We start from the raw sequence: 26156 nt of genomic DNA on the forward strand, positions 1-26156 counted from the left end.
GCAGGAACTAGCTCATAAGCAAAGGTAAGGAGTGGTTGAAAGATGTTTAGTGAATTATTACCTCACCAAACATTGAGAGGGCTCTCCCTCTGTGCTAAGGGGTCCTTTTATGCAGCATATATTAGAAGTGCAGTGCAGTTCATTAATGAAATGAGCAGTAAAGGAGGAGGATAGTCCTAGGCTCAAACATACAAAGATAAGAATGGTTAGGTGGATATGTAATGCATCCTTGAATAACAGACATGGAGGAAATTAGAATTGCAAATAATGAGTTGAGAAGAGGGATGTGACTTGAATATATTAATGATGTGATGAGATGGAGTAGGAGGATTACAACTGGATGCAGAGGGTGAGAGGTATGAATACTGAGGGAAGAGTTGTGTAGGACAGACCAAAAACATCTTGGGAAGAGGTCTTATGATGTGAACTCAGGGTTAAAGGAGAGTTGCCATTCAGTGCCTAGGCCAGTGCATACATGTACTCGTATGTTTGAGCCTTTACAAACTAAATGAGAAAACAAATGAATGAGGATAATATGGAGTTAGCTGTGTTCTTATTTACCCTCCCATGGTCAGGACAACTGTTGTTTTCTATTCTTGTTACTGCCAGGCAGTTTTATTTGGCTAGGAGTGTTGGAATTGTCACATTAACCCTTTCATGATCAGGACAGCTGTAGTATTTTATTGTAGCTGATGTCGTATACTGTTATTCAGCTGAGAGTGAGTGTTAGGGCATGAAATCTTTACTGTTTTCAGATGAACCCAAGGGCCACAAAAGATCAGCCTGCAAGCAATAATTCTCAGTCAGAAACTTTGAATACTAAATGTTGCCCATGCTCACCAGAAGATAGAAAGGCTAATCAAGAGCATACCATTGATTTTGAAGACAACCTTTTCAGTTTTGTTTTTATGTAAGTATTATACAAGTATTTATATTTGACTTGTCCAAGTACAGTAATGTAGTACATTATAAAATCACAATTAAAAGTTTGCTGATGCTTCCCTGCCAGCTGTGGTGATGGAAAGTGTTTCTTGAAAATTTTTATGTGATTGTTATGTTAAGCATACAGCAAAAGAATAGGAGTCTGATAAATGCATACCGTACATACATTGAGAGAGGAATGAGAAATATGGAAGGCAGGACCAAGTTGTTCCTGAGGTGCTTTAAGTGCTGTTTTGTAGATGCACACATTGTAGCAATACAGGAGGCTTGATTTTATTTAATAAAATCTTTAACTATTTCCTCAGGAGGATATGTTTAAGACAGTATATCATCCATACTGCTACCAGACAGTTTTATTCATTTTAAGATGACCACCTGTTATTATAGGTATTAAGGAAGGCTATATCTAACCTCTCCAGCTTGAAGAGTCTCTTAGAAGTTGATATCTAGTCTGTTACTGAAGTCTTAGAACCTTCAAACAGTGTCCCTGTTGTGTTAATTAGCATTATGTTTTCACTGAATACTGTATTGATTATGATGTTGAAAGCTCATTATTATACTTTTACAGATCAAAAAAATCACCCCCAGTACATGCCATAGGGAAAAGAAGCATACAAACTTCATACTATGAGGTATGTTATAAATGTTTTGTTGATCTTATTATTACTGTATTATTATCTTTCTTTAAAATACCGTATAGAGGGAGGGTGGAGAATTTGAGAGTCCCAATTGATTACATACTATACACTTTTCACTCTGTCTTGGCCTAAAATTACAACCTTGTCAACTTAAATGCTGACTTGTAATGATAGACTAATACTACGCTATGATGCGAGTCATGAAGACTGCTATGGAAAGGATACTGCACCATTGCATTCTTTTTCTGCAACTGATTTGCTTGTAATAAATTGCAAAAGGATTAATATCTGGGATAAGTTAGAGTGAAAACACTAGATTAGAGAGAAAGATGCTTGGGAGTGTTCTTAACATGAGGACAGTGCAAGAAAAATGCTGATCTTTATCTCATTATTTGAGTGTGGTATTCAAGGTGAAATAGAGCATCTTGGAGTATTAGGGGACAGGAGGAGTACGTAAACTGAAAGATTACAAGTGGAGAAGCTGAGAATTTAAAAGCATTTGTGTACAAATATGAGTAAAAACTTCATATAAATCTGTGTCATAGACATGATTGAGCATTCAGATAAACAATGGCCATATTTATCCATACAACTATATTGTTTTTATACTAATGTGGCCCAGTTTTTCATCCTTTTGCAATTTACTTCATGTAGCTCGGTGGCAAAAAGAGAAATTTCTACCACACTGCATGCTTTCAGTAACACATCATTGTGACTAGCAGCATAATCTAGTGTCAAAATATTCTTACGGCTCAGTATTCGCTAGGAAGAGAGAGAGAGGAATTTTAGGGCCAAGTTAGAGTAAAAAAGAGTATAATTCATGTTGGTGGCCATTTTTATCCTATAACTATCATTGCAGAGCACCATATATGGCCTTGAAGGCAGCTTGCTTGACTGGTTGGTGCGATACTGATATGGTGTAGGTGGTGGCAACCATCACCCACTCATTTGATGTAGTACTGCCTACTTCTTCCTTCAGCTCAGTAATTTTTGTGTGTGTGTCTGCCCTCCTCTTTTCCTGCTTCTCTGTTTCCCTCCTTTCACTTTTTGTTACTGTCCTTTCCACTTCAGGTGGCCCTACACTGAGTGACAAGCTTGATGTTTTCTTGCAACCCAGGAAAACATTTACAGTGCTGGGTGGTAGCCATATAACCAGATAAACTGGTGATGTTGAGCCTGCTATGGTGCCCCTGCCAACTGGGTGGGGAGACACAATTGTGACATCCATCCAGGAACCAAACCTCCACACTTTTCCAAAAGCCTCATTTTTACGGGGTGTTGGTAACTGCAAGAGAACATGGGGTCGATGCATGGGACGACCCTGCAGGGGCAGTTGCTTGCCTTTGTTTGATGGGTTGGCTCAGTCAGACAGACTGGGGTTCATCAATAACAATAGCAACCAAAGTGATTATTTGACATGTGATGATTGATTGATGGTTGGTGGTAATTAATGATGGATGATGCTTATGATGATGATGATGATGATGATGTTAGACTGCTTGTAAAGGATGCCTGGAAGTACAGCATTTGAGAATGTGTGGTTAAATAGTACAGTAAGACTTCACTATAACGGACTATTTGGGGCCCAAACCATTCCGAAAAATGCGAAATTCTGATAAAAGCGACATCCGGACGTCCCCATGCTAACCCAGATTTTTTCAGATATATCAGACATTAGTCCAGATCGCATGAACGGTTTTTAAACTGTTTTCACTACCATTGTGGTACTGTACTGTGTAATAGCATCCCTACATTAAGCAAATGGAATTATATACATAATAATACTGTACTGTACACTGATAAACATGTCTTTTATTTACTTTATTGTGGTGAACATAGCTGAAGTGGTCAGGTAGTCCGGACTGCTTCTGGCTTTATCAGACTTTTTCCGATATATAGGAATTTAGTCCAGTAGCTCCTCAAGTCCAATAAAAGCGAATTCCGGTCTATTGAAGTCCGTTAAATCGAGGTTTTACTGTATATGTTAGGGGTAAATGATGAAAATTGGAGAAAATGGGTGGGAGCATTGAACTTGGTTTGGGAACTTGGAGAAATATATCTACAGTACATGTATTTAATATTCCAATAATTTGCTTATTATCCTATTTGCATAGTTATGTAGTTAAAATGTGTTGGGGAGAACATGTGGAGATTGTCAGGCTTGAAAGGATTGATCTTGCTGGTTAGTCTTTCCAGTTTGTGGAGGAACTTTGTTATTTAGGAGACATGTTAAGTGCTGGAGGTGGGACTGTAGCTAGCTCTGTGACTAGAGTGAGGAGTGGTTGGAAATAGTTCTGGGAGCTGTTGCCTCTCCTTACATTGAGAGGGCTCACCCTCTGTGCTAAAGAGTCTTTGTATGTGGCATGTGTTAGGAGTTTAATGCTGTATGGTAGTGAGACCTGGGCAGTAAAAGAAGAGGATATTTGCAGGTGCAAAGGTACAGAAATGACAATGATTAGGTGAATGTTCAGTGCATCCTTGAGTGCAAGGCTTGGTGGGGCTGGGTTTACAGTGGAAGAGTTTAGTGGTAGAATGGGACTGGAGTGTGTTGGTGTTGAGATGAAGAGAGGTGATTGAGGTGGTTGGACATGTGGAGAGGATGGGGAATGACAGTTAGGTGCAGAAAGTGAGAAGTATTAACATTAGGGTAGGGTTGCGAGAGGTAGACCGAGAAAGACCTAGAATGAGGTCACTGAGTGTGACTGCAGGGATAAGGGACTGAATAGGGAGGCTGCTAGAGATCAAACAGCACGGAGAGCCACCATTAGGTGACCAAGCCCGACACATGCAAGCATGTTGGAGCCTTTAAAAATGAAACAAATGAAACAGGTAGCTGTAAATGTACAAATCTTATTGTTTAGGTCCATATTCTGTAATTATATAGAATAGTGTTTTTGTACTTTTAACCACTTGAATGTGCTATATGTAATGAACTATTGGAAGAATGTACCCACATGTGGAAGTGTTTATCGAGATGTTTTATCAGTTTGGCCTAACATAAACCCTTTTCAAATGCTGTCTTGATAAACATTTTCATATTTGAGTGCTGTGTATTTCTTCCATTTAGGTAACCTTCAGCACAGTGAAATGAAGATACTGATAGTATTCTTATATCAAGGAATCTCCTGTGCATCATGCAAGGCGTGCTACATATGATCCCTACACCAATGCAGCACACCCATCTGTTCGTAAGTAATGAATGTCTTTGTCACATGGCATAATAGCATGTCATGAATTATATCCAGATATATATTATTTATTATTAAAATTTTATGCAATTTGTACGTTTAATACTGTATGGTACACTGTGTTGTCTTTAACTATACCTCATACCAATTAATCTGGCCAGGCATGTATGGCAACACTGTTCCTGCCAAGATTCTGATTGGCTGGAGGTGTTTGTTCGATTTCGTTGTTGCTAAAACTGATACTCTTTTTATTATCAAATGTGATCCTGAGTTTGTCGACAATACAATCGTCAAAAGCAATAAGAAATCAGTTATATACCTATCAACAATGAAGTTATCGTAGGAAGAGAGAGATATTGAGTCAACAAAGTATTTTAACAGTCCAAGTCAAGGTCAGCATTCGAACAATTCCCTTAAATCTCTGACACTCCATAATATAACAGAAAATTAAGGAAATCTACTTAATCTAAGCGTTGGTATAACATTTAAATTTTAAGATCAGTCCGTACTGTGATAATAGAGGATATATAATGAAATAGTTTTCCTTTAGCCTACTTTGATTTTTCACGATTTTTTCAAACCTCCCTCCCCACAGAACTTGTCTTTTCACTAGAATTTTTAATTATTCAGAGTTCTGGCACGATTTAAGGGCGCGGACTGATCTTAAAATTTAAATGTGTTATACCAACGCTTAGATTAAGCAGGATTTCTTAATTTTCTGTTATATTATGGAGTGTCAGAGATTTAAAGGAATTGTTCGAATGCTGACCTTGACTTGGACTGTTAAAATACTTTGTTGACTCAATATCTCTGTCTTCCTACGAAAATTTCACTGTTGATAAGTATATAACTGATTTCTTATTGCTTTTGGCGATTGTATTGTCGACAAACTCGGTATCACATTTGATAATAAAAAGCGTATCAGTTTTAGCAACAACGAAATCGAACAAACACCTCCAGCCAATCAGAATCTTGGCAGGAACAGTGTTGCCATACATGCCTGGTCGGATTAATTGGTATGAGGTATAGTATATATCTGTACAGTACAGTACAGTACATGGCATATTGTCAAGTGTTTTGTTTAGAGTTGAATGTGACAGGCTTCTGGGGTGGAGCCAGGATTCCAGTGCCTTGAATGATCAGTGAATCAGCGTCTGGCCAGTTTCACTGAGCAGGCAGTTGATAGTCCTTCCATTTTCATACTTTCTCTTTTTGTTCCTTTCTCTCTCTAATGCCTGTCTGGTGTCATAACAAGTTTGATGCCTGACCTAGTATAACTTCAAAATGGGGAGTGGAGAGTGAGAATAAATGTATAGATAGTTTTAGCAGATGAAACAGGGCCAGGATTTGATGATGTGAACATTTATGTGGCCTATTTCACTGGGCATTTTGTTATAGTTCCTCTGATTTTTTAAAAATCCTAACCCACCCAGTACTGAAGTGGATACAAGAGTATGAGGAATAGGATGATGTTAATATTGTTACAATTTCTCAGTTTGAAGAGTATTTTATTTTTGATTAAAGAATTTTGTTGGATTCGTCAAGAATAATAAGTTTTTATTACTTCTTGAGCATCAAAATTATTACTGTAATGTAATACTTGTATTTAATTTTGTTCATAAAAGCCTTCAACTCAACTGCAGAGATAAGTCGGTGGAGAACTACAGATTTATCACTCAACATCACCGGTCTTAAACACTTCTCAAGTTACCAGATTGAGGTTGGTAAATTTTTGCTTGTAGCAATGAAGGTCATGATAATTATTATTAATTACAGGTTCCAGCTATCATTTTAGCTTATGTCATAAAACTATATTATGAAATAGGCGAAATTACAGATTTTCATGTGTTTCAATTTGATTTAAGCTGCTGTTTCTTTGATGTTGCAAGGGCACCCAAGTCATAGACATGCTCATAATTATTCATTTGGGAGCATTTAGGACATGGGAAGTCTTATTTATCTCCAGACTTTTGCAGATGAGATCTCCAGTACATTAGAAAATATCTTTTAGTACAGGTAACTGGTAATATTTTGTTCATAATCATGATATTTTCTTAATGAAGTGGGGGAGAACTGAGGGTTATGTGAAAAAAAAAAAAAAAAAAAAAATGCATGTTGAAGCTCCATTGGTACCGTTAAAGCTGATATTACCCATATTCCCACACTAACTTCCAATTGTATGAAAATGTTTTATGTTTTAGAATACATCTCAAACTTACTCCCCTGTTGCAATGGAGTACGGACACTTTTCCTTTGATGAGAGAGTTCTCTGGTTCACGCAGGGAGACTGAGGGTGGTCCTTCATGAAGTGTCAGATGTGGTCCAATAGCCCCATTGCCCATATACCATTTTTATATGACTGGTCTAGTAAGGTGTGGTGTTAGTCAGATATGACCCATAAAGATTACTACCAAGGGGTGAGTGGAGTATTTTTCTCATGTAATTTCAGTAAGGAGCAAGAAGCTGGTATCTCTTTCCTTAAATGCTTGGAAGGAGTAGCCTAGCCCTCCAGTTTGATGCTTGACATATATCCAGAAATGATAAGTGCCTGAATATGTTTTTTGTGCACTGTTCCTCAGGTGAAGGCATGCCAAGAACCTCATTCAACATGTCCAGATGACCAGATAAAATATAAGTGTGTCCTCTGCTCCCAGTATTCAGTAAGAAAAATAGTAACAACAAGCAGAAGAGGTATGTTGTATATACTGTGGACATAATAATGTTGTATAATGTGTGTGATATTGCAGCCATTTGTGTACAGAAAAGGTATCAAATATGCAACACTGTAATTCCTTAAAAGGGAATGTTGTTTTGCTTTTGCATAGTGAATTATTTTTCCATGAAGATGAAACACTTTCTTAATTATTTAATATTTTAGTAGTACCGTAATTTGCTGCATTTCTCCCCAAAATGTAATACAATGATTTTTCTTTTGGGCTTGACTTTTCAGCTGATGTGAAAATAGTCAGTGGGTTGAAAACGGCTGTTAATACCTCTACATTAATAGTACACTGGTCAGATTTTCCTGATCCTGGTGAGCAGATTCATGGATATAAGCTGGGGATAGGTCGATATCCAGAGAACAACACCTTATCATGGACACCAAAAGTATGTCACGTATTTCTTTATATTTTTCATTTATGTACCTCTTTTGGTGCTGATGAGGAGCCTGTATATGATGACACTGTGAACCATGGGTGGAGCTGCAGCATCGTCCACCTAGGAGCCAAATTTCCTCATATTTCCATGCACTTTGCTGTGGGAAGGTCCCTGGTGTGGCCCTTGTCAGGCACTGTCTGCCACAAGGGAGGCACTAGTTCCCTACAGTGTATACTGTACTGTACCTGTAGGATGGTCCCAGTGATGCAGTTACTTACCTGTGGTTGACAGGTCTGCTCAGCCAGACTGTTTGGGACTGAGCAACAGCAGCAATGTATATCTCTTACTTACTGTAGAAGCATGGAATAAAAAAAGTAATATTGTGTGGCACTACACATAATTTTAAAGTGCTTGGTTTCTGCTTTTATTTTTCTGTCTAATGTGCACTGTTGACTAGAATGTATGAGTGCAGTTATGTAGTTAGATAGTAATATCTGAATGCCTGTCCATCCATCCATCCATCATCCAATCCTACATTGAGGAGTGTAGGAGCCCGGGGCTAGGCAGTTGGTCCTGACATTTAAGATGAGAGTGAATCTGAATGCCTGTCTGGCTTATTTAATGAGGCATGGTGCTAAAAATTCTAGCACTTTTATACTGCACTTTGTTTCCTTGTTGTCTGGATCTTATTACCCCATCCTTAGGTGGGAAGAAAGGCCATGTTGATGATGAATATGCATTGTAATATGAATGTTAATATAAGGGCTTGTATTACTGATAAAGTATTGTATATTCTTATTTTTTTCAGCAAGTTTGCATTAATTCAAATGAAATTAGGGAGAATAACACCACCTATGTGCTGAACATCTCTTCACTGGAACCAGCATTATATTACATCAAGGTTGATGCATTTGGAAAGGATGGCTTTGGGTTTGACAATGAATCTGCAGTGGCATCCTTCAGAAAGGTAAAATCTCTGAACTCCAATTCTTTCACTTCTAGTCTATTGTTTTTCATCATAACTCCTACACTCCAATGATGTCTTTTGTATTTTATGTGGTTATTTTCAGAAGCATTTGTGCAGCTTAACCCCCCTGCGTCGGGCTGTTTATGCTGCTGTCGCCCTCTCAGTACTGGCAATTTTCCCAAAGTTGCTTGTTCTCAAACCTTAATATCTCGGAAAGTACAGCAGTTAGGGAAACAGATTAAAAACCATATTACTCAACTCCTCCTCTTCCTGCGAATAAAACCATCCCCATGTCTGTAGCTGGTCATGTTGATGAGTAAATATATGAAGAATATATGTAATTTTTGGTGGTGAGGCAGGCTGTATTCGTGCCTGTGTGCATGGCACCAACTTTCGCTTTGCTCTCAGCATGATAACTTCTCCATTACTAAAGAAACTAGACACAGTTGCATCCAAGACATGCTGTATGGCACTATCACTTAGCTCTTTCCTAGTATTCTTAGAAAGAGGCTTGGCAAGGTGGATGAGGCAAGGGTCCACATAAGGCAGGAACAGAATTGGACAAGAGAAGTAAGAATACATTGTCCTGCACCTGACAGAGTCAGAGAGGCAACTGAGTAATGCTTGCCTCAGGTGCCGGGAGGCTATCCCCACCCCATTGGTGATGGAATCAAGTGGCGGCCACTTCAAACTGTGGAGCAAAAACACTTGCGGTTATAGCTGTTACCTGATGGCCCCAATTCACCAGTGTCATGTTGGATATAACTGTCACCTGGCGCTTAAGGGTTAAGAAAGGCTTCACTGACTGGAGGGGCTAAATGTGCCCTAAAGAACATGAAGAGTATGTCATTGGATTGAAGGAGTTAAGAAATAATTTTATGTTTTCCATAAAACTCCTTAGATGCTGAGTTAGTAACATGAACTTGAGTGAACTGGTACTGAATGAGTCAGTAGGTCTGGCTGATCTGGTTTGCCCTAGCTGACACTAGATTTGCTCTTCATTGTCAGTAGTTCACCTTTCATCACTAAAATTTGGACCCACAACCAAGATAGTCTGTTGCAAAACTTTTTACGTTCTGACTTAAGGTATATATTGTACTTTAAAGTTATACAGATGAAGCAGTTGTACCAAACACAGTATATCTTCACATGATGGAATTATGCAATACTGTACTCTCTTAAAATTCCATTTTACAGGATGGGTTAAATGTATCACACGACTCCAATAATGCTTGGGTAATTTTGGTAATTCTGATTGCCATGATTCCTGTGGGATATGCTTCATTTAAAGTTATATCCAGAAAAGGAGCCCCTAAAGAAACAATCAATCCACATTATGTTTCTGACATAGGTAAGTTGTTTTCATTTTGCACTGAATGTTTTTTTTTTTTCATAGAAAATTGCATAGTAAGAAGGATTTATATATGGGTATAAGCATTTGTTTTAGCTTTAGAACATAGGAGTTATAGCAGTGGAAATGGTGTTCTTGAGATATACATATGGAATGCATAACATCAACTGGATAAAAAATAGTGTGATTCATGACAGATTTGGAGTAAGGAAGTCTGTTAACTTCGGGTTTGAAGAGTGTGATTATGTGATATGGTCATATGGAAAGAATGGATATAAATAGGGTTGTGAAGAGAGTATATGTGAGTGAGTTTCAAGGTGGGAGGAGGTATGGTAGGCCAAAAAGATGATGGAAAGAGAAGGTCACTATGTGTGTTGAAGTGAAGTTTGGACACTGGGGTGAACTATGTAAGAACATAGCAAGGGTCTGGCACACCCTTTTTTAACTTTTTATTTGACAGATTGACTGATAGATTAACATTAAGTGCATATGTAAAGGAAATGCTCTCCCCCCTCCAGGGCAAAAAAGGGTGAGTGGTGAGTAAGTGTGTGGCCCATTTCATTAGACCTACTGTTGATTAGTCCCCCTTCTCTCATGTTTTCTCTTCTACTGCTTCTAGATCCTGCCTCATCCCATCTATAGGTGGAAAAAAAAAAAAAAATGCTAGGATGATAATGATGATCGATGATTGATTGATGATGATGATGATGACGATGATTGATGATGATGATTCAATCATTCATTCATCATCTAATCCAGTGTTACCCCATAAGGAGCGCAGGAGTCTGGGGCTAGGCAAGTTGGCCTGACATTTAAGATGAGTGACCAGCCTCACTCATCCCTGAGTGATGTTACGTGAGCAATAAACCCCAGCCACCTCATGGATACAAACCTGCACTGGCTCAGTCCCATTGGAGTGCCTTAATTGCCCACTAAACCATCAGGTGCCATGATTTGGTTATATGGTTACCACCCAGTGAAATAAAGGGTTTCCTGGTGTAGGCTACAGGAAACCATTTGGCCTGTCACTCAGTGTAGAGTCACCCATAGACAGAAGGAAGAGGAAAGAATGAAGGAAAGAAAGACAGAAGAGGAAGGATGGATGATGATGATGATGATGATTTTAAATGCAGTTATGTAAGAATTCAGTGGATATTGTTTGCTGCCTAGCCTCCTGACTGTTGTTAAATGTACGTTAGATAGAGATTAATTCCACACAAAATGAAGCTATGATTTGTAAGTGCTCTGCAGGCACAGTACTTGATTCTTTTGCTTTTGCTCTTATATTTACAATAATTCATGATTATACAGTATACTGAGTTTTTTTTTTTTTTTTTTTTTTTTTTTCAGGGGCATCATCTAGACTCTCAGATATCTATGGTATACCTGGTGATAAAATCTTTGACCATTCTGACCTGAAACTGGAAGATGGTTGCCCACTTGGTAAAGGATACTTTGGCATAGTGATGAAAGGCCATCTGATCCGTGACTCTGGCCAACTCCCAGTTGCTGTCAAGAAAGTTACGGACTACTTTGTTCGAGAAGATATCTTGCGTGAAGCCAAATTGATGTTGTAAGTATGGGACATATTTATATGCTTTTCAGTCAGATGATGCAGTTTTTTTTATGACATTCTTGCTATTGTTTGGTGATTTTTGTGGAGGATAAGGGAGAATTTTGAAACTAGGCGAGTTACATTTAAATTTCATTAACTAATTCTCTGCCAGGATGTTCTATATTGAATAAAATTATCTGATAGCAACAAGATTCTACTACAAATTATGTCTTGTGGTTGAAGGGGTTACAATTTTTTCATGAGAATTATACTAGTTAGGTATCAGTTTACCTGTAGTCACTGCCGTAATCCCAGAGAGGTAGCCACAAACAAATTTCCTCCTTGTCACCCTTTCCTCTGCCATCAGGCTGCCCTCTCTTCAACTCGCTTCCCTCCAACTCCCCTCCCTTTCTTGTATGCCCTCCCATCCCATCCCTCCATCTCATCCTCGGCACAGTTATATTTGTACTTTTTCTTAAATTCATTTTTTGGAAGACTAATCAGCAGTTATGGAAATATAGTTGAGACTCCATTATCTGATCTGAAGTAGCATTTAAGGATGTAAGAACCCTAATAGTTGGTGAACTGAGACAAAAGTTTATCTTACTCATAGACAGTCACCAGTGAGTTAGACCATATTCATTCACTGATCATTCAAGCCTTGAAGTTTCATGACTCAGTCTCTTGTCCAACATTCTACAGTGAAATACATTTTATATGATATACAGTAAAGTACAGAAGTCAGTTTCACAGTGTTTTGGGGGCAAACGCCATTGGGTTAAGAAATAAGTTAAAAAAGGCATCACCATATATGCTGACCTTCCATAATGTGCTTATTCACATTAGCTTGCATTATCCACCCTCCTTGTTCTTAGCCTTCCTTGCCTCTTCATACCCCCAGGCTTACTCATATAATGGCTGTTTCCACAGAAAACTGAAATGCCACCACCTGGTCAAAGCTTATGGTGTTGTGGTGGGGCCCAACTACACCTTCCTTGTGATGGAGCTCATGGATCGTGGCGACCTTCTCTCATACTTACGCTTACTCAGTGCCCAGGATAATAACATTTTCACAGTGCTGAAGATTGATGTAAGTTGTCATTTTCTATAAGTATTGCACTATTTTATCTAGTCCTCGATTATTAAAGTTACTAGTTGTTGATGATGTAACACCTATTCTTCACTTAAAGTTGCTCATGACTCACTGTCAAGTTGTTAAAAAGTTTAGATTTTGTGTGTGTGTGTGTGTGTGTGTGTGTGTGTGTGTGTGTGTGTGCATATTTTTAGCCTTATAATCATAAATCTGTGTGTGTGTGTGTGTGTGTGTGTGTGTGTGTGTGTGTGTGTGCATGCATATATAATCATAAATCTGTGTGTGTGTGTGTGTGTGTGTGTGTGTGTGTGCATGCATATATAATCATAAATCTGTGTGTGTGTGTGTGTGTGTGTGTGTGTGTGTGTGTGTGTGGGTAAGAGAGCAACAAGAGGACATGGAGTGAAATTGAAAAAGTCAAGCTGCTAGAAGGATATCAAGAAATACAGCTTTCCTTACAGAAGTATAGACTTATGGAATAGCCTGGACAAAGAGATCGTCCAGTCTAAAAACTTAAACGAGTTTAAAGTTAAATTCGACTTATTGAGAAACAGCGACGGAAACCCACGAGCATAGTACATTCCGTGTATATCACAATTAGGTATATTAGGTAAATACTTAAATATTTGGAACGACTTAGACAAAGAGGTGGTGCATGAGAAAAACATTCATGTGTGTAAAGGTAGACTTGATAAATGTGGATATGGAGACAGGACAACACGAGCATTGCTCAATTCCTGTATACTACAAATAGGTAAATACCTATTTGTATTTACCTATTTGTAGTATACAGGAATTGAGCAATGCTCGTGTTGTCCTGTCTCCATATCCACATTTATCAAGTCTACCTTTACACACATGAATGTTTTTCTCATGCACCACCTCTTTGTCTAAGTCGTTCCAAATATTTAAGTATTTACCTAATATACCTAATTGTGATATACACGGAATGTACTATGCTCGTGGGTTTCCGTCGCTGTTTCTCAATAAGTCGAATTTAACTTTAAACTCGTTTAAGTTTTTAGACTGGACGATCTCTTTGTCCAGGCTATTCCATAAGTCTATACTTCTGTAAGGAAAGCTGTATTTCTTGATATCCTTCTAGCAGCTTGACTTTTTCAATTTCACTCCATGTCCTCTTGTTGCTCTCTTATCCCATACAAACAGATCTTCTTTGTCAATTTTATCTACTCCCACCATGGTCCTGAACACCGCAATCATGTCTCCCCTCTTTCTCCTTTCCTCTAACGAAGGCAAATCCAGTTTTTCCAGCCTCTCTCTGTATTACAGGTCTGTCAGACTGGGGACCATCTTGGTTGCTGTTCTTTGTATTCTCTCAATCTTGTTTATATCTTCCTTTTTGTGTGGGGACCACACTACCGCTGCATATTCTAACCTGGGGCGGATCATGGCCACTATCAATTTTTTCATCATTTCCTCATCCATATAATGAAATGCTACTCTTATGTTAGTCAAGAGTTTATAAGTCTCTCCAACTATCTTGTTAATGTGCTTTTCTGGTGACAAACTATCTTGGACCAGCACTCCCAAATCTTTCTCTTCTCTCCTTTTTGTGATTAATTCATTACCCAAAAAATAATTCAGTGATGGTCTTCTGGTACTTTTACCCATTTCCAATATTTTACATTTCTTTACATTAAATTTCATTTTCCACGTCCGGCTCCAATTGTGTATCCTATCCAAATCCTCCTGCAGTATTTTACAATCCTCCTCAACCTCTATCTTCCTCAAGATCTTTACATCATCAGCAAACAGACTTGCATAACTGTTCACTCCATCTACCATATCATTTACGTAAATCAGGAACATTACTGGCACCAACACTGAGCCTTGAGGGACTCCACTTGTTACTTCCCTCCATCCAGACATCTTTTCCTTTATTACTGTCCTCATTTGTCTGTCTCTCAAAAAGTCTCTCATCCATTCCAGAAGTTTCCCCTTTAGTCCTCCTATATATTCTAGTTTCCACATTAGTCTCTTATGAGGTACCTTGTCGAAGGCCTTCTCTAAGTCTAAGTACACACAATCCACCCAACCATCTCTCTCCTGTACCACATCAATCACTCTTGAGTAAAAGCTCAACAAGTTAGGAACACATGACCTTCCACTTCTGAATCCAAACTGACATTCAGCCAAAATATTCATCTCTTCCAGATATTTTATCCATCTGTCTTTCAGGATTCTCTCACACAATTTTGCGACCATGCTGGTTAGAGACACTGATCTATAATTCAGGGGTTCTTTTCCTCCCTTGTAAATTGGTACCACATTTGCCCTCTTCCATTCTTTTGGCACTTTCCCCTCTTCCAGTGAGCATACAATTAAGCTGTGAATTTTATCCGCCAGTTGTTCTCTGCATTCCTTCAGTACCCAATTAGAAATTCCATCAGGTCCTGGGGCTTTCCTTACATCTTGAGTTTCCAGTAATTTATACACTTCCTGTACCTCCACTTTTATATCTTTCATCACCGGAACATTTCTAATCACTCCCTCCCCTTCCACAAGCTCCTTTTCTTTAGTGAAAACTGACTGGAAACGTTTGTTCATTATTTCTGCTTGCATTGCCGCATCCTTAAAGACCTCTCCTTCTACTTTCAGCTTGGTGATTCCTTCCTTTTGTTTCAGTTTGCCATTAACAAATCTATAAAACAGTTTGGGTTCATCCTTGCATTTGTCAATTATACCTATTTCAAAATTCCTTTCTTCTTCTCTACGTATTCTTGTGTATTCATTTCTTGTTCTTTTATATTCTTCCTTTGTTCTGTCGTTACCTCTCTTTCTCCAATTGTTCCATGCCTTATCTCTCTCTTTTTTTGCTATCATACACCTTCTATTAAACCACTCCTTTTTCCTGTTTTCTTTCCCTCTTACTCTTGGTACAAATTTTTCCACTCCCAAATTATAGAGGTCTAGAAAGATATCCCACTTCCTCTGTATCTCTCTTGTTTCTCTGAATTTTCTCCAATCCGCATTTTCAAAAAAGTTTCTCAGTCCTGTAAAATTTGCTTTCCCAAAGTTGTATCTTTCCTGTCTATGAAGCTCGTCTCTTGGCTCGATGTTTCCTATTAACATCTGGAACTCAGTGACCACGTGATCACTTTTTCCCAAAGGACAGAGATATTCCAATGATTCTATTACATTGGGTTCTTTGGTGAACAGTAAATCTAACCTTGCTGGTGTGTCCTCACCTCGAAACCGTGTGTCTTCTTTGACCCATTGCGTCATCACATTATTCATTATTATATTTAATAACATAGTGCCCCACGAATCCTCGCCGCCTCCCGAGTACCATTCCTCCCAGTTCACCTCTTTACAATTAAAGTCACCCACCAAAATTATATTATTGCTTTTCTCAATTATTTTTTGCAAGTAGCTAGCCATATCTGACAACATCTCATGGTATTCGTCATCCTTCCATGCTCTCGTCTTTGGGGGAACATACACTACCGCCATATCTCTCTTAACATTCTCTCCAGTTTCTAATTTCATATATATAACTTCAGCCCTGCCTTCTCCCATTTCCACAGTACAGTATCTACATTTATGTTGTTCTTCACTGCTATCATCACTCCTCCTCCCTTTTGTGTGTGTGTGTGTGTGTGTGTGTGTGTGTGTGTGTGTGTGTGTGTGTGTGTGTGTGTGTGCATGCACATGTGCATGCATGCATGCATGCGTGCGCACACACGCATGCATACTTTTAACCTTAGTCATAAATCACACTTGTCTCACAAACGGTAAGTTGTTTCACATAAAGAACCAGTTTACTAGTTCATATCCTACAATAAGTTTGATCATACAAGCTTTCCAGTTGCACTAATTTTTAATGAAAGTCTAAAAATATGTGAGAGATGTGTGATACTTTTGTACTGAAGCAGGATAAAAATTGACTGAAAACTTTACGCAGTAAGATAAGAAATCGGTGTTAGTACACAGTACTTCATTTTACTTTAGGAAAGCGACATTTGTTTACAGTTCTATTTCTCAGAGTGTCTGTCCATATTATTTTTTTGCCATGCAGTATTGCCTGTCTTGATTTAAGGCACTCTGGAGTATGATTATTTCAGGATGTATGTGACATGGCAGTGCAGATAGCAGATGGAATGGCATACTTAGCAAGTCGGAAGATTGTTCATAGAGACTTGGCTGCACGAAATTGTCTCATTGATGGTCATCTCAACATTAAGATTTCAGATTTTGGAATGACAAGAATGACAGACAAGGACTATTACAGAATAAGTAAGAAAATAATACCTTCAGCTGTATTTCTTTTGTAGTATATCAACCCCCTCATCATGATATACTGTATTTTATATTTTATTTGCACAACCTTCAGATGACCATCTACAGTTTATGAAAAACTTTTTGAGCTGGAGTGATTGAGATCAGCCTTAATTAGCTCATTTTGTAAGAGAGATCTTTCTTAAATTGAATAATATTTTCTTTAGACAGCAGTAACAAATCACAGGTATTAGACATCCTCAGAATGATGGGTTAATGCTGATAATGCCCTAATTAATATCTCAGTTTTCAGTTTGGTTTTATGTGAGTTGTGTGCAATGATGGTGATGTTAAATTTTATTTATGACTGGATGCCTACAATTTCTGTCTTCTGTGACATCTGACAAAAGACCTCCAGTAAACCTTAACACAAATTTAGTCATTCATTCTTTTCCAGTCTCCTTTATTGTAGCATTTTTTTCAGAGACAGAAATAGTATGCTTGATACAGCACCTCTTTTACTGCTTTCTTTCCTCTGTAAGATAATATTCCCAAGTTAGGTGAGGCTTTTTATATTTTTTAGCTCATGGAATACTCTCTTTGACATGACACATCAAGGAGGAACATGATGGATGTCCCTAAATGTGAATCAGCCAGAGTGGACTAGTAGGCAAAATTTTGTGTGTCAACATGCAAAGCCTTGACACCTTAAGGCCATATGCTCAAACAAAGATTGTCATTTCACAGTTGTGCAATCTATGCTCTCCACAAGTGGATTCCACAGTTTATCCATATGCTTAGTCACAATTGTGGAATGGTGTGATGTTGATAAATATGATGGTGCAAAAAGAATGGTTTTATAGTAGATCATTATATCATATGTATCTGAGATATTGTCAGGACACCTTGAGTTTCACATTTTCCCTCAGTAATTTTGGCATTCAAAGATAGCACAACTGTGTCATCCCACAGATGTTGATTCCACATTTTGTTTAAGCATATTAATTAGTGTCAGGCGTGACTCTAGGTATCCACATTTTTGTCCAAGCATATGTCGCCGTGAACACCAGAATAAAAAAAGTGTACTGAGATGGTATGGTCACGTGGAGAGAATGGATAACAATAGAGCAGTGAAAAAGGTACATTTGAGCGAATTTGAAAGGAGGAGGAGGCAAGGTAGGCCAAGGAGAAGGTGGAGGGAGGTGGTGGATGAGTGTGTGAGGAAGAGAGGATTGGAAGTCGGTACGAGTAGCGGAGTGACAAGAGATCATGTTGGCTGGATGAACATTGTGAGAAGCGCATGATCAGGGATTTGGCACCCCTTTTTAATGTGACAATGTCTGGGTTGACTCAGCTGAATATGTTTATGTGAAGCTACAGAACGTGGTGAATGTTTTTGACGTATCAGATAGAGTCAGGATTCTGGGGGCTTGAATGGTGAATGAATGGAAGCGTGGCCTATTGGATTATTTGGGTTGTATGAATGTTGCTGTTCCTCACCCTGCCCTAGTGTGGGAAAGGAGGTCCAGATGATGATGATGATATGACCAGAAGACTGGAGTATCCTGTAAATTAGGAACTTCTTTTCTCAGGTTTCTCATGCCAAGGTTTATATATCTTCAGCAATATTAAATGATATAAGAAAAGTTGCTGGTTCTTTGAAAGCAGTGATAAGAAACAGGGAAGTGAGCATGGAAGTGAAAAAGTTACTACATGACAGTATTGTGATACCAACTCTAACGTACGGAAGTGAAGCTTGGACATTGTTGGAAGGACACAAGTCAAGAGTGAGAGCAGTGGAAATGAGTTATTTAAGAGGAGCCTGTGGAGTCACGTGGAGAGACAGGCTGACGAATGAGGATATAAAGGAGCGTTGTGGTGTGGATATGGATGTGATAGGAAGCGTTATGAGGAACACACTGAGGTGGTTTGGCCATGTGGAGAGGATGGAGGGTGAAAGACTGATGAAGAGAGTGTATGTGAGTGAGGTTGAGGGGGGAAGAGGGAGGGGGAGGCCGAGGATGAGATGGAGGGATGGGGTGGAGGGGTATATGAGAGAGGGGGGTGTGAGTTGGGAGCAGGGGAGTGAAATGGCGGGGGACAGGGCGACTTGGAGGCGATTTGTTTGTGGCCACCCCAAACGGGATTGAGGCGTCTGGCAATAGATAGATAGATATAAGCAGTCCTTGTAATAAGACAGGATGTGTTTCAAAATACTGCAGTTACTTTCCTCCAACTGATGCAATAAATTGTAGTAGTAGCAGTAGTAGTTGTGGTAATAGTAGTAGTAGTAGTAGTAGTTGTAGTAGTAGCAGCTGCAGCAAATGAATAGTAATTGTAGCCTAGATTCATGTGATAAGGAACCCAGTGCTGAAGTTGCTCTCATTCTGCAGCTCACAGATCTCCTTCTGAGGGATAGGAAGGGAGTTGAGGGACATTTGTATATATAACCAGGCAGAGTCACTCAGCTATGTTGATGCAACCTGGTTAAAGCAAAACTGGTACATTAGGTTTCTTGCTGGCAGCTAAACATAAATTAACAAATTTTCTGTCAGTAAAGTCAACAAAAAAGAGGACTGATTGTAACTGCGAAAGTTGATGTATAGCACTGCCCAAGAAGCATCAAATATTTTTGTAAAATTGCTGAGAAATTGGCATGATTTCCTTTTCTCAGGAGACACAAAATATTTTCCTGTAAGATGGATGGCCCCAGAGTTCTTGACCAACTACAAATTTACCAGCCAGAGTGATGTATGGAGTTACGGTATTGTGTTGTGGGAGATACTTACTGGAGGCGCTAGACCTTACCAGGTATGTGCAAATACGCTGGCTATACTGTATATACTACCCAGTTTTACTTGGTCTAAAATTTTCCTATCTGTATCTTGCATGCTGAGCTGTAGCAAGAGCGTAACACTGGAATATGGTGCTAGTTTTGAAAAAGTGCTATAGAAAAAAATGTAAAGCCATAATATTGTCTTATTCTGCCACTGAGCTATAGGTAATAAGTCCTCCAAAGTAAAAAATCTTTGCAAAGTTTAGGTGAATGAACAACAGGTTAATGGCACCAACACTTGAGGAAAGCATATTGTGAGATTAGTAATGAATTGTTGAAAGAGAGTACTTGAACTGTCCTGATTAAGCAGATACACTTTTTCATTTACACAATGTCTATGATGCCCAATTTCTCATTATATGATTGTTTTTCTCACTTATATGACCACTACAATGATAAATTTGTTATACTGTCAATCATTTTATGACTGGTTTTCAAAACACATCCCAGTCATAAAATAAGGTCATGTTGTATATACTGTACATCATACAGAAGAAAGTAAGGTATAAGATGGAAAATCAGTCACACTGTGAAATTTAGTGAGAACAAGGCTGCTGTCTGTATGTATGGTTTATCCATTTTGACCCCTAGCTAAATGTTGCCCTTAAGGGTTTTAGCCCAGGGAGTGGTTGATGTGTATTTGCTCTCAAAGTGGCACTCAGAGCTGAATGAGTGGTCAGTCTTGCCCTTTTTCATTAAGCAGCCCACCTTTGGGCCCATACATATGAGGGGCAGTAATTGCTTAGATTGTGGATGGATATATAACTGGGTGATGAATAGATGGAAAGATGGATAGACTGGAGTCTTGTGATGTAGCAGTGTGGTCTGATTTTTTTTGTTTTTTTTTCTGCTCAGGATATGCACAGCAATAAAGAGGTATGGGAATGGGTCAGCAAGGGCAACACTCTGGAAGCACACTTACCTCGTGACACGCCATCCTTCCTTACTCAGGTGATTCTGAGTTGTTGGAGATATGATGGTCACCAGAGACCATATTTTCCTCAGATCATTGGTCAGCTCTTGCCTCAAGCTTCCCCAGGATTTCAGCAACATTTTAGGTAAGGTAGTGAGTGAATAATACAGTATTAACCTTTTGGATCACTTGGGGTTTTTATGAACTTCTTCACTACTAGAGATCATTCCAAGTTGAATCAGGATATCTGGAGGCAGCAAGAATGAGACATAATAGTACAGTGCATTATTTTACTGAGGGGGGATAATTCTTTCAGTACAGGACAGACTTATGCAGTTGGAGGGGTTGGCTAGGTTTCATTAATTCCTTTAGTAGGGTGTTCTCTGAAGCGGAATATGATTTCTGGAGGTAGCTGGAGCAAAATAAAAAACATAGGACTGTAGAGGTTAATACTGCACTGATAAAAACAATAAAAAACAATAACTTTAAAAAGATATTGATAGCTTTGGATAGTGTCCTCCAGAGGGATAAGGTGTTTGAAGACCTGGGCCTGATTATAAGCAAAACTTTGATAATTTCTGTGTTGTAACTGAGATTTGTTTTTGCAGGAAGGACAGGGAAAGGAGAGCACAGAACCTTTCCATGTGTATCATTCTTCCTGCAGAAACAAATCTCACTTACAAGATGAAATCATTCTTCCTGCAGAAACAAATCTCACTTACAAGATGAAGCTGATTGTTGGTTCATTTGTGAATCTGGACCCTTTGTCTCGGGCACGCACGCACGCACGCACGCACGCACACACGCACACACGCGCGCGTGCACACGCACGCGCGCACACGCACGTGCACACACGCACGTGCACACACGCACGTGCACACACACGCACGCGCACACACATGCACGCGCACACACACACACGCGCACACACACACACGCGCACACACACACACGCACACACACACACGCACACACACACACACGCACACACACACGCACGCACACACACACACACACACACACACACACACACACACACACACACACACACACACACACACACACACACACACACACACACACACACACACACACACACACACACACACACACACACACACACACACACACACACACACACACACACCTGTCTGCTCTGGAATTATAGTTGCAGGTGACTGTTTGTACATGTGGTCAGTTGGATGCTTTACAGATGTGAGAATAATTTTGATACAGTTGATTATTTTAACTGGGGGAAACTTAAATTTCAATTGTATAGGTAGCAGTAGAACTTTTATAGGGAATTTTTTTGTCTTACTTTACAGTATACATTATAATATTAAAAAGGAGTTATTTGAGAGGAATATGTAGTCACATGGATGGATAGACTGAAAAATGAGGAAGTGAAGGAGCATTGTGGTGTGGATGTGGATGTGATAGAAAGCATTAGGAGAAACACATTGAGGTGGTTTGACCACGTGGAGAAGATGGAGGGTGAGAAACTGACAAGGAGAGTGTATGTGAGTGAGGTAGAGAGGGGGAGAGGAAGGGGGAGGCCAAGGATGAGATGGAGGGATGAAGTGGAGAGGTATATGAGAGAGGGTGTGTGTGAGCTGGGAGGAGGGCAGTGAAATGGCGGGAGACAGGGTGACATGGAGGCGATTTGTTTGTGGCCACCCTGTACAGGATTAAGGTGTCTGGCAATAGATAGGGATTATTCAAATAAAAGTCTGTGGTCAGCATTTCATTCTTTTTCAACAGGTTGGTGGCCTTCTATCATTTGCCTGAGGGTGAAGAATACAAGAGGTTAATAGAATCCATGAAGGAATCTGAATGCAGTAATGAATTAACCTCACCCCCGACGACATTCTCACACTCACCCCTCAGTTCCTCCTCATCTCCATCCTCCTCATCATATTCTCCCGACATTTCTGTACCCAAGTTACCAAAGCGATCAGGATCGGGAATTGGTCTTAGCTGGCAACCTGCATTTTCAGCATCGCAGCCCTGTCTTGCTCAAGTTCACTCTCCACCCAGTGCTCTTACCTGATTTGTTTTCTTTTTAACCTATTGTAGATCTTACTGTATTTATGCTATCTTGCGGTGATTTTAAGTCGTTCATGGGAAATTTTCCAAAGTGAGAGATTAGATACAGCTCTCATTAACCTCTGTATTGCTAGAAGTTTGTCATGAGTTGGATAAATCATCTGGGTTTGTAAGAAAAACCAGTAAAATACTATAATGTTACTTCAGTGGACTGAAGAGCATAGTCTGATTTTAGCCATAGGGTAGATATTCTGTTCACTGAGCCCCAGCTCTCGTGTGTCACACACTTTCAGTGTCACCACTTCAGCTCTAATACCCATCGTTCACACTGAATACAGCACAGTATATGCTAGAGTTTTTGTTGAGAACTGGTGTGATAGTATTAACTTTTTTTTTATTTTTTTATATACAGTACTGTATATGTTGGTGAGTATTCTCAGAGATCAGTATGGTAAAAAGAATTTTAATGAAATTCAAATAAACTCTTCCCTGCCTCAGACTGGGATCATCTTTTTGAAGAGTAGATTACTTTCCCAATCTCTTGATCACTATCTTGACTTTTTAATTATTGTCACTCACAACTCATGCGTACCTATGAAATGCACAAAAGAATATCAGGAGCACAGTTATGTGGAAGTATTATTAATGTAAATGTTAGAACAGATTAGTAATTAGAAATCTCATCTTCATCATCTTGACCTTTTCCTTACAGAAGGAAGGGATGAGGGTCCCTTGATTGTAAAGAAAATAGTACTTGAAATTGTTGGCTGAGTTTGTTTTTTAAGATTGGCCAGTAGTTGTTGCTGTTGTTGTGCTACCCCAGTCTGTTTGTTTGAGCAGACTCATCAACTGTGGGAAAGCAGCTGCCCCTGCAGGGCCATCCACTGCAGTGAACCAATGTTTCCATGTGACTGACAGTGCCTCATCACTGTGAGGAGCACCTGGTGTGGGGATTAGTATGGAAGTTTGGTTCTTGGGTGGATGTCGTATTTGTCTTTCTTCATCCAGTTAACCAGGGCACCATAGTAGGCTCCATGCCACCCTGTTATTTGGCTGTATGGTTACCACCCGACATTGTAAATAGTGTCCTGAGACAGGAAACCATTTGGCTCATCACTCAGTGTAGAGCCATGTAATATGGAAAGATGAGTAATGAACAGTGATAAGAAGGATGGAAGAAATAGGAAGGGAGGAGGGCAGACACAGAAAAGAATGGTTAATGTGAAGGAAGAAGCAGGCAGCACTACATTGAGTGGGTGGATGTTGGGCACCCTCACCTACCACCTGGCCAGTAATCAAATTTCTTTATGTATTCCCATTAATGAGCTATAGGTAATGACTCCAGGTGACAATAATCTATAGTAGAAAAAAATAATTTAATTAAAAACTGCGCATATTAAGCAAACAGGCTAAGAACTAAACAGAAACCATCAGTAATGGGTAGAAATATTGTGTAGGAACTATGATAAATTTCTCTTTTCATTGTTTACATTTCAAACTTTTTGTTTCTCAGTCTTTGTACTATACATTATTGATGACACATTGTTGTATATTTGCTGTATTCATATAGCATTAGTGTATGAAGAATTATCCTGTCTATGTCAAGCTTAAACCTTATGTAAGTAAATTGTACCTAATATTCTGTTTATCACTTTTTATTTTGTTGTAAGATTTTTTAGCTCTATTCCAAGAACTGACACACATCATAAGGTGTTCCAAGAAGGTCTGCAAGGTCCATTTTGAGACTATGACTGAACACTGCATTTTAACTTGTTTTGATGGTTTTTACATTCTCATATTTCATCCATCCAACCATCATCCAATCCTATGTTGCCCCATGAGGAGTGTAGGAACCTGGGGCTAGGCAGGTTGATCCTGACATTTAAGATGAGAATGACCAGCTGCACTCGTTGCTGAGTGACATTATGCGAGCCATAAACCCCAATTACCCCTTGGATATAAACCCACACAGGCTTAATCTGATTGGAATGCCTTATTTACAGTACTCACAAAACCACCACATGTGATAATTTGGTTATATGATTACCACCCAGTGTAGTAAATGGTTTCCTGGTGTGCAGAAAACCATTTGGCTCGTCACTCAGTGTAGGGTCACCCATAGGCAGAAGGAAGAGGAAAGAATGAAGGAAATTAAGACAGAAGAGGGAGTGTAAAGTCACCTATAGGCAGGAGAAAGAGGAAAGAATGAAGGAAAGAAAGACAGAAGAGGAAGGAAAGAAAAGAGGAAAAGGCAGGCACCCAAAGCAGCACTACATCGAGTGAGTGGAAGGTGACCGCCCCACCTACCACTAGCTAGCGCCCTGAATGATTGCATGTCCATAAAACTGGCTCATGCTAGAATAAAATAATAAAGATATGCTTTTTTGTGTTGAAAAAATTCATAACTATAGGGTACTGTAGCAGTTAAGGAATGACAATCTCTTCCTACAAACTGATACACATTCTGTATACATCATATTCTCTATGAGGTAGTGTGACCAGAAAATCAGTTGGAGAAACATAACACTGTTTTTCTTTATTCATCAGGGGCACAACAGAGTTTTCCTAAACAGTAGTACATGTATATGGTTTAATATGAGACTGTTTAGTATACATCATGTTCATGGAAGTAACACAACTGAAACTTGGCTTTGTTGTACACATTTTTCCAGTGTAACAGTTGATAATACTGTACTGTACTGTACTTGCTCCCTTTGGCCTGTAGGCTACACTGTATGTGGTATTCCAGGGCTGGTGGGATTATTAAGAAGGCTGACTATGTCTCTGTAAGAATTTGATGGAGGATCCTTCTCAACTGCATGTTTTTCATGAATGCAGAGTTCATTGCCACTGACTATAAACTTCTTTTTGAAATTATATGACTGCTAATCAAACCAGAGAATTCAGTGATACTTTCTAAAATGGTTCCAGCCTGACAAGCTCATGGATGAGGAGTGTGCTTATGAGTATGCATTGGTAGTGTCAAATAATTTTAAGGCGCTCAGTGCTGTTAAGGACCTTTTTAAATGATGGGATGTCTTTAAGGTAGGAAGGCAGGCAACAGGCATGCAGGCAGGATGGCATACTCTCAGGCATGCAGGCAGGATGACATACTCTCAGGCATGCAGGCAGACTAGCAGCTTTTGCAGGCAGGCAGTCAAGGATGCAGACAGGCAGTGAGGCAGGGCAGCTCAAACTCTTCCTATAGACAGTATTGATGAGGCTAAAATGAAGAAAAAACTGAACAAAGTTGCTTGCTTCTGACTGGTGTAGAGATCATAAGTTTTGT

The 26156-nt window shown here is 39.3% G+C and overlaps 1 protein-coding gene across 1 annotated transcript in view; it reads left to right on the top strand.

The window, feature by feature from the left end:
- The window catches only part of LOC145405271 (insulin-like growth factor 1 receptor), a 136789-nt gene that overhangs the window by 46078 nt on the left and 64555 nt on the right, over nucleotides 1–26156 (top strand). Inside the window, exons 17-26 of the mRNA XM_080276686.1 lie at nucleotides 7348–7459; nucleotides 7719–7876; nucleotides 8676–8834; nucleotides 10032–10185; nucleotides 11536–11758; nucleotides 12671–12830; nucleotides 16919–17090; nucleotides 19747–19883; nucleotides 20764–20966; nucleotides 22583–22791. Of these exons, the coding sequence (XP_080132812.1) occupies nucleotides 7348–7459; nucleotides 7719–7876; nucleotides 8676–8834; nucleotides 10032–10185; nucleotides 11536–11758; nucleotides 12671–12830; nucleotides 16919–17090; nucleotides 19747–19883; nucleotides 20764–20966; nucleotides 22583–22791 (1687 nt within the window). The remainder of the gene's footprint in view (nucleotides 1–7347; nucleotides 7460–7718; nucleotides 7877–8675; nucleotides 8835–10031; nucleotides 10186–11535; nucleotides 11759–12670; nucleotides 12831–16918; nucleotides 17091–19746; nucleotides 19884–20763; nucleotides 20967–22582; nucleotides 22792–26156) is intronic.

This window comes from Coenobita brevimanus, chromosome 66 (assembly GCF_032717465.1).
Source record: "Coenobita brevimanus isolate Jiangsu-jjx chromosome 66, ASM3271746v2, whole genome shotgun sequence".
Lineage (NCBI taxonomy): Eukaryota > Metazoa > Arthropoda > Malacostraca > Decapoda > Coenobitidae > Coenobita > Coenobita brevimanus.